Source organism: Glycine max, chromosome 19 (genome assembly GCF_000004515.6).
Source record: "Glycine max cultivar Williams 82 chromosome 19, Glycine_max_v4.0, whole genome shotgun sequence".
NCBI classification, from domain to species: Eukaryota; Viridiplantae; Streptophyta; class Magnoliopsida; order Fabales; family Fabaceae; genus Glycine; species Glycine max.
In genome coordinates, this window is record NC_038255.2 from 48177270 (window position 1) to 48187058 (window position 9789).

Genomic DNA, 9789 nt, shown 5'->3' on the forward strand with positions numbered 1-9789 from the left:
TAAAAGTCTAGTCATGAATAGAAATTCACCCTCCACGACAAAGGGATGCATGATGTAGATTGAAATTGATAGATCCAAAATTTTAAAGGGGCATTAGTAACTTCTATTAGCAATGGTTATTGATTTCTAGTTTAGTACCCACCACGGCACTAAAATGGTTTGTTTCTTCTGTTTATAGCTGCTGCTGATGTGCAATGAGTAATTTCCTTGCTCCATACTTTATAGCTCGCTAATAATTTTTCTTCAATCAAAAGTGTACACGAGTTAGTAACCTCAACTCATTTATATTTTAGTTCAAGTAATAATTAATTAATTGACTACACAGAGTTAGGGACCAGTTTTTTTTTATATAAAAAAGAATAAAAAACATATTTAATAAGAATAATTTTTTAAAATTATTTTCAAAATTAATATATCTTTTTTATTTTTTAAATTAAAAAACAAAAACATTTCTGAATTATTTTTTTTATTTTCAATTTATATTACTCGTCTTTTTCTTGCACTTTTACATCTTTCCTGACTTTTACACTTTATTTGAACAAAGAGAAGTACGTAAGAAAAATATAATGGAAAGAAATATAAGAGAAAGTAAAGTTGGGTCTTTCTATTTGTTTGCTTGGATAGAAAAGTAAAGAGTGAGAAAAAATTCATCTTAAATGCATATTTACATTTAATATATGTGTATCTTATGATATAGAAAAGGAATAACAAAGTTAATTAGAATTATAACTTTGTCCGATTTTATCTCTTTTTCTTACGGTTGGTTTGGTATTGAGAAAATAAAATAAGAAAAACAAAATATAAGATGGATAGACAAGAAATAGAGAAGAGATGAGATTTGAGGTATGTTTGGTAGGAGTGAAATATGACGGAGGAGGAATAAAAGTTATGGGTCTCGCAACTTTCTTATTTTTCCGCAAAAACTAGCATAAATAAGTTATAAATCACTTCTAACCAAATTAAGTTTTGTCCTTGTTTTTTTTAAAAATAGTCGATTGTTTACCGATAACAATCGATTATTTGTTTTAAAAAATGTTTTTTTTTTATTTTTTCTATTTATTTATTTCTCTAAAACTAAAAAAAAATATTTTTATCAAACTAAATATAACTATTTTTATTTTATTTTTCACCTATTTTCATTCACTACATGTCTCTCTTTCCTTTTCTTATCGATTATTGTGTTTCTATTTTTTTCACTTTTTAATTATGAAACTGTCACCTTATTCTTAATTTATTTTTCGTCGTAAAGAATTGTATAGGACACAACGAAAACAAATTGTTTCCCCAATATTTCATGTTTAAATCTTTAAAAACAGAACAGATTAAAAATAAGATGATAAATTTGTCACTAAAAAGTAAAAACACAAACAAATGAGTTTTTTGTAATCCTACATTATTTTTTCTCTTTTCTGCTTAGTTTGAAAATACCACCCCATCCTTTAGAAAGTGGGATCGATGTGTCCATTTGACATTTCGGTTCCATTTCGCCATATGCATTTTGTTCACTTAAAATTTTAAACTTTCAGAAATTATAGGCACTAATGCTTTTAGTTTCATTGAGGATGCCAATTTAAAAAAGAAAAATATGGGACACTTGCTCCATTTTAAACTTAGAATGATTAATTGTATAAATATCTCTTATATTCTCCATCTTTAAAACAGGACATTGATAGCATCAGGTGTTTTGATATGTCCCTCAAATGCAAAGAACGTGATTATCATGTGCATTCCTTTTGACAAGCAGCTACCTGAATACAGATATTGATGGGCTCATTTACTATAATGTCTTTGTTTCTGTGGGACTAGCTGGCTCTGGCTGAATTAACAAAACAAGAAAATAAAAACTACCATGCATTGCATGGTAACTAACATGTACACGTTGTGCAGTTAATAAATATCATGCCAAAGTGATTCACTTGTAAGGTGAAACTGTGAAAGGTCCTTCCTTTAGGGAAGGGATGATAGCAATACCAGTTCTGACCCACCACACCACACCAATCAAACAGGATGAGGGAACACTCAAAAAAGTGTTTTTCAGTTGACAGTGATATTCAAACAAAAAAGATTTAGCATGATTAAGATACTAGAAGTTAGACTGCTATTTTGAAAGAGACAGTTCAAATGTAAGATGGATTTTATGAGTGGAATGAGATTCACAAAGTAAAGCTAAAGGCAAAGGCTCTTGAGTTTCTGTGATGTGCATGATAAGAGAGGGAAAGTGACACTCATGGACTTTTATCAAACCAATGGAGCTCTAAAAAGGACATTGAAGACACCATATGAGCTGTACCATGTGCCCAATAGTTTCAACTTTGAATATTAATTTGACTTAGGATTTCGGTTTTTCATAACATATACATCTATTTTTTTACTGTCCTAGCCTCTAGGGATGGTACTAGAAGGTCAGCTTTGGCCAAATGGGTAGCTTTATGTGTTCCCTTCGTAGTTCGTACACATGGAAATTTTTGGGCTATATGTGATTTTTTTTTTCATAGAAATAAATAAAATAGATTTTTTCCCTCTGTCAAAGGGATCCAGATTCTCTACCGTTAGAGAAATCCTACATTCATGCCGTCAGACGATTAAAACTGTGTAATTAAGATCTAACGTCTCATAAATAAATCAGTAAATTTAACTTAAAAAACAGTTTTAAAATACTAATAAAATCAGAGTCCATAATCATGACTGCGTGAATGCAGGGAATCCAAATCCCTGACAAAGCTGCTAACTTAAACAAAAGGACAAGTTTCAATTTTAACCTTAATCCTTTCATACTTATCATGATAATAATTAATTATCCTAGCTTTGATACAACATACAAGGTTGCTGCTGCCAGTGCCAGCTTTAATTTAACTACTAATATTAATTAAGAGTACACGTTGCTGATTTCACACACCCAATTTTGAATTACGAACCATTACAAGATACAAGTTCTCATTAGGGCCTATCAGGGTTATTGTTATGACATAATTAAGAGCTAAATGATGAGGAAATCACGTGATGTAAGTATGATGCAGCTTTAAAGTTAATAAATAGTTGATGAGTTTGAACTGTGACATGACCACTTAATCAAATAATGCTATGTATCAAGTAGAGAAAAGTCTACGCAATTTCGTAAAGCAGTCTTTTCCTTTCAATTTGACCCATGAAAGCTTCTGGTTTAGGAAGTAGATAAATGCCAGCAAATGGATTGTTCAACGAAGACAAGCATATAGATGGAGTGGGGTGGGGCAAGTATGTTGGGTTGATTAAGATAATTGATAAATTGAATGACTAAGCCTCCACAATTAGTAGCCTTAAACAACCACTTGTGCCTCCAAATCAGTGAGTGATGAGTGTCATGCCCTGTCAAGAATACAACCCAAATCTTTCTTTTTCTGTTTTGGATTTGAAAATGCCAAACTGGTGAGCTAAGAGGCCTTGAGAAAGGAGGGACAGAGAGCATGATGAGTAGCATGGAGGACAATTAGTCTAGGATAGAGGGAATCAATTTAAGGTCATGGAAAATTATAAACTAGGTCCTCTTGTGCATTTTATGCTCAAAGTTGCTCTCTCTCTTTTACCATCCTTCTCTGAGCTCTAGCTTTTCTCGAAAGCTTCCTTTTTGGGCTATATGTTCACAAACACCATTTCCCCTGAACACCCAATTCCTGTCTAAAACACACTTCTCAATATCTATCTCTAGAATGGTAAGCCACTAAGTCTAGTGACTAGTGACTCATTCATTCAGTTCAAGTGTTCAACCTTCCTTCTCTATCTCCCTTTCTAACTTCTCCCTATGTGTGTATAGTTGATGATTTTCAAATTCTTGTCATACAGGCTAACCATGATGCAAAAGAAGAACAAAGGCCACTCAACCAATGGAGAAGAAGCAAAGGGGGATTCATGGCTTCCATGTTCATTTTTGGTAAGCAAAAAAAAAAAAAAAAGACTCTTACTCTATGTTATGTGATTTCTCAGCAAGATATATGTTAAGCTTTTTTTGCCCCCTTTCCCTTTCTTGTTGTTCATTGTATAGTCTTGTCAGCATTGGACAACATGGGTTTTGTGGCAAACATGGTGAGCATAGTCCTATACTTTTATGGAGTGATGCACTTTGATTTGGCCAGTTCAGCCAACACCCTCACAAACTTCATGGCTTCAACCTACCTGCTTTCCCTTGTTGGAGGCTTCATCTCAGATACTTACTTGAACAGATTTACCACATGCTTGCTTTTCGGATCACTCGAGGTTCTGGTAAGTGATGAACACTGAACAATAAATAATATCTCTGAAAAATTCCCAATCCCAATAGCCTGCTTAAACATAGAAATAAAGGAATTTTATTTGAAAATTACTTATTTTTCAGCCTTTTGAAAGAAGTTTTGAAAAAAAAACAAACTATTATTTCTTAAAGGTAATCTCGTACCAAACATAGTTGCATTGTATCTGATTTCACACATGTACTAGGCTTTGGCAATGCTCACAGTCCAAGCAGCTTCAAAACATTTACACCCTGAAGCATGTGGCAAGTCAAGCTGTGTGAAAGGTGGAATAGCAGTGATGTTCTACACATCACTGTGCTTGTTGGCATTGGGAATGGGAGGGGTGAGAGGATCCATGACTGCATTTGGAGCTGACCAATTTGATGAGAAGGATCCAACTGAGGCAAAAGCCCTTGCAAGTTTTTTCAATTGGCTTTTGCTCAGTTCAACTGTGGGAGCAATCACAGGAGTCACTGGTGTTGTGTGGGTTAGCACACAAAAAGCATGGCATTGGGGTTTTTTCATTATAACCATAGCTTCCTCTGTTGGCTTTGTGACCCTTGCTCTTGGTAAACCATTCTACCGCATCAAAACTCCAGGAGATAGCCCCACTTTGAGAATTGCTCAGGTATGCATCTCACTCTATTTTCATTCATGATAATAATAAGTACTACTAAGCAACTAAACATACACTTACATGCACATTTTATAATGTTCTAAAAAAACCCATTTTATTTGTTAACTACAGGTTATTGTTGTGGCTTTTAAGAACCGTAAGTTGTCACTGCCGGAGTCACATGGAGAACTATATGAAATCAGTGATAAAGAAGCTACAGAAGAGAAGATTGCCCACACCAACCAGATGAGGTGACTCAATTTCATACGTAACAACAACAGGCATACACAAAATAAAAGGGCTAATAATTTTGTGCAAATGATAAGACTGTTAAACTAAAATAGGTCCCAGCAAATTGGCATGTTAGGATTCTTTTTCATGTACATCGTAGTAGGTAACGCCAAGCACTATGGCCCCACTACAACCTCTGCACGTTTAGGAACGGCAGAGATATGGGGAATGAATGATTATGGAAGGGAAAAAAAAATCTATGCCTGTGTAAACTGCAAAACACAAAATAAAAAGTATTCTGACATAACATAACCAAAGAAGAGGTCTTTAAAGAACAGTACTGGATCCAATCAATTTGCTCTTCTTATTTTTTACTGAAATATAATTGAATTGAGCTCAGGGAACAGCAGTTTTGTCTAGTAGTAGTAAATTTGGCTTCACTTTCCGCCAAAGTGAGCTAGCTAAACTATCTAACTGAAATGTAGGATTTGAATTTTAAATTTTCAACCTAAATTTAATGATTTTTTTTTAGCATCATTCAGTCATGACATAATTTGAACTTAACCCTAAAACTCGAAAAAATTGAGTTTTTGTTAGGCTTATACTTCATTTTAAAAGTTTAAATTAAATTCAAGCTTTTTTGTTCGATCTACTATAACTCGCAATCTATATCGAGTTGCCCCACGCTGAATAAGGTAACTTGCTTCGCCATCTCTATCCCTTTACTTGGTGGAAAATGGAAATCAAAAAACTTTTGGCTCATCAACTTCAATGATTTTCTTTTTTATCAATATTTAATTATTAAAATTAATTAAATTTTTAGTCTCTAATTTTTTTTTATAAAATTTATTTTTTATTTTCTAAATTTTTGTTTAACTAGTCAAGTCTCTTAACTTTTTTTTCATTAAAATTTTTAGTTTTTAAATTTTTGTTTGACTAATCAATGTTTCTCAATTTTTTTCATTAAGACTTTTTATCTCTAAACTTTTTGAAAATTTTAAATTTTAGTTTTAAAATCTCATTAAATACATAAAAATAATAAATTCAAATTTTTGTTTAGAAACAAAAAACTGAAATTTTTAAAATTGTAGGGACCGTAATCAGTTAAATAAAAGTTTAAAGATTAAAAATCTTAATAAAAAAAATTAAAGGATCATGAATAAAAAAAATTTAGAAACTAAAAACTTATAATTATTTGGTTGCTTAAAGCATAGCTTCCCATGTACAATAATTGAAAATAATTGATGGCAAGATTTGGGTCTGGACATACATATGTCTCCTCCCTTTTTTTCTCGCATACATGCATGTTAAAAAAGTTGTGGTTTGTCTAAATTATGCAGGTTTCTAGACAAAGCTGCCATCATCCAAGAAAACTCAAAACCCAAGGCATGGAAGGTTTGCACAGTGACACAAGTTGAAGAAGTGAAGATCCTAACAAGAGTGTTACCCATAGTAGCTAGTACCATTATACTAAACACTTGTATGGCACAACTGCAAACATTCTCAGTTCAACAAGGAAATGTGATGGACCTAAAACTTGGCTCTCTAACAGTGCCTGCACCATCCATTCCTGTTATCCCCCTTGTTTTCATAAGTGTCCTAGTTCCCTTGTATGAACTATTTTTTGTGCCATTTGCAAGAAAGATCACTCACCACCCTTCAGGCATAACACAACTACAAAGGGTTGGTGTGGGGTTAGTACTCTCGGCAATATCAATGGCAGTGGCAGGGATTGTGGAAGTGAAAAGAAGGGACCAAGGGAGAAAAGACCCTTCTAAGCCTATAAGCCTATTTTGGCTTTCATTCCAATATGGCATATTTGGCATTGCAGATATGTTCACCCTTGTGGGACTATTGGAGTTTTTCTACAGGGAATCACCTGCTAGCATGAAATCACTTTCAACCTCTCTCACGTGGCTGTCAACATCTCTTGGTTACTTCTTGAGCACAGTCTTTGTCAATGTCATCAATGCTGTTAGCAAAAGGATCACACCAAGCAAACAAGGGTGGCTGCATGGGTTCGACTTGAACCAAAATAACCTTAACTTGTTCTATTGGTTCCTTGCCACCCTTAGTTGCCTTAACTTCTTTAACTACCTCTATTGGGCCTCAAGGTACCAGTACAAACGTGAAGACTCAGGCCCTGGTTTTAAACCTTTAGGTGAAATGTCTCTCAAAAGGGTTGAGAGAAAACAAGATTGGGAAGTTAGCCAAGAGTGAATGGAACCACCATATGGGATTATTAGTGGATACTCAATAGAATAAGCATAAGAGGCTGCTATGATGTACTAAGCTTTGGGATGTGGAAATAATTAGTAGTTGAAATCTTCTACTATTATGGTACATGTTTGCTTGTATGGTTGATTTGTTTTTGTTGGCTATAGCATGTGTGTCCAGACTTCAAAGTTTTTTTTTTAAAAAAACTTGTTCCTTTTTTTTAATGTAAGTTGATTCACCTGGTTTTGTAATTGGTCAATGGCCGTTAAGAGATGTTAATTTAAATAGCTAGTCATATAAAAGAAACTAAATGTAATTAAGTTTGTTACTAGCTTATTCTATAATTTGTAATGACTCTTTTTGTGTGTTGAGTGAGCGGATAAATAAAGAGCAAAGACGTTAATGCCGCAGTTTTGAGTTTTGAGTTAGTATCAATTTTAATATATATATATATATATATTTATTTATTTATTTGTTAAGGTTTGGTATAAATCAAAATTAAGAAAATTATTAATTTTTTGGTTTTAATGTAATTTGAATTTGATATATTCTATTCTTTTTTTTTTTTACTTTATAGGTATTTTCTTATTCTATTTAGTAAAATTACTAGAATAAGAATAGTAGATGGAAAAAGTTAAAAAGCTAAATAACATTTCTAATTTTCAACTAATATTCATAGAAAAAAGAATTTTAAGTAAATAAAAATAAGAATGTTGCATGTTTTAAGAACATTTACTAAAGAACATTTAATACACTTCTATCAAGTAATATAATAAATATTTTAATAAATTTTATAAAATTATTTCTTTCAATCAATAATTATTAATAAAAAAAATTAAAAGTATTATTTTTATTTTTGAATGTAATAAGTATATTAGCTTTTATTTAATATTTTAACTTAGATTTCTTTAACACGTATGTAACATTACATAGAAATGCTAATTAGAAAAACTCTTAACGCTAAAATGAATGACACGGATAAAAAGTGGGTGTGTGCTTTTGATTCTTCTTATAGTAAGTTAGTTTTCCCCATAAATTTGCAGCGCAGGTTTCCTTTTGTAGAATCATCACGATCACAGGGTGAACATGAAAAGAGAAAATGAAACAGAAGATCAAAATAGATGTTTGGTCGTAGTGGGTGTGATGGCGAAGTGACAAGGCGTTCCATCAGAAAAAGATTGAAAACGAAAACTGAAGGAAAATCCATTCACACCTCACGCTTGGTTTAAGATTAGGCATCCCAGACTCCGATTATGACCCCAAGGTTGTCCCAGTATTCTACAATTATAGCTTCAAATGTACCCAGTAATTAATAACACCTGCATTTTAGGCATTATACCTTAAAGGCTGAAACTTTATTGTATCCAATAAATTTTTATTTGTGCTTATCCCGTGTTTGGTTAGTTGAGAGGAAGGAAATCTTTATTTGGTTAAGAAAAATTTACAGAAAAGAGAAGAAGCACTATTAATATTGAAGTTCATCAGTTGCTCCGCGGCTTTAGGTATTATATAGCACTTTTTAGAATATTATATATTTTTTTCCAATTTTTTTTATAACATGACTTATTTCTCTCTCTTCTCTTTCTATGTGTTCTCATGATTATATACCACATTGTCATAAAAAAAAAAAAACTAATTTATCAACATGTGAGATTGGCGAATAGCTAGCTGTGTGCCTTTGCTAAATTTGCATCACGCATGTGATTGCGGGACATGTAGCTCTCACATGCACCCCGGTTATCTTACCCTTTATTTTAGTTGTTGTGAGGATCATGATTGAGGAGAATGAATTAGAGTTCACCATTAATCTTTGTGTCTATTGCACGTGATCACAAAACAATATTATGATTTCTGATATATAATTTGATCATCTTATTAAACTTTTTTTTTATCAAATTTAAATGAAATGAAAATTGAAATGGTTTGATCGCGGTAATTTTCGTACTTTTAATACACCCTCCCAATAAAAATTACACAACTCGTTAACTATTTTTAAAGATTAAGGGTCCATTTAATTTGATTTGTTAAAAAAATATAGTATTAGATGACATAAATATATTTGTTTTGTGTTTGATTTAAAAATAAAATTATGGAATGACACTAATCATTTTTTTACAGTGACACTAATCAAATGATATAGAACAAAGTTCAAAATAAAATAAAAATATATTTCTTTCTGACTCTTTGGTAGTAGTTTAATTTTTTGTTTTATTTTCATTACCTTACCAAAAAAAAGTAATAAACAACAAAACAAAAGCTTAATTTAAAATCACATAAATACTGAAAAGACAAAAATATTCATTTTTCTTTCTCACATAATAATTAATTTTCTTCCTTCTCTCACCCACTATTATTCCTACCTGTCATTATTATCGACATTGGTACTATCATTATTTTTATCAGACTCAATTTTATTATTGTTACTTTTATATCTAGCTATTATCATTGTTATATTCATTATTATTATTGTTGTCCCTATTC

General features: G+C 31.9%; 1 protein-coding gene and 1 long non-coding RNA gene across 2 annotated transcripts; one reads left to right on the forward strand and one right to left on the reverse strand.

Moving 5' to 3' along the window:
• Positions 1-3099: 3099 nt before the first annotated feature.
• On the forward strand, positions 3100-7718 carry LOC102670258 (protein NRT1/ PTR FAMILY 4.6). Its single transcript, XM_006604712.4, has 6 exons — positions 3100-3689; positions 3820-3907; positions 4019-4236; positions 4450-4872; positions 4993-5111; positions 6432-7718. The coding sequence occupies exons 1-6, from the start codon at positions 3687-3689 to the stop codon at positions 7309-7311; spliced, it is 1731 nt and encodes a 576-aa protein (XP_006604775.2). The 5' UTR covers positions 3100-3686; the 3' UTR covers positions 7312-7718.
• LOC121174146 (uncharacterized) lies at positions 4018-4572 on the reverse strand. Its single transcript, XR_005889990.1, has 2 exons — positions 4409-4572; positions 4018-4295 (listed from the first exon to the last, which is right to left on the reverse strand). It is a non-coding gene; the product is annotated as an uncharacterized lncRNA (long non-coding RNA).
• Positions 7719-9789: the final 2071 nt, after the last annotated feature.

Excerpts from the sequence above, each read along its gene's own strand:
- LOC102670258 (XM_006604712.4), top strand. Across the intron at positions 4,237-4,449 it reads TCGGATCACTCGAGGTTCTG|GCTTTGGCAATGCTCACAGT; the intron begins GTAAGTGATGAA and ends CACATGTACTAG. Across the intron at positions 4,873-4,992 it reads CCACTTTGAGAATTGCTCAG|GTTATTGTTGTGGCTTTTAA; the intron begins GTATGCATCTCA and ends TGTTAACTACAG.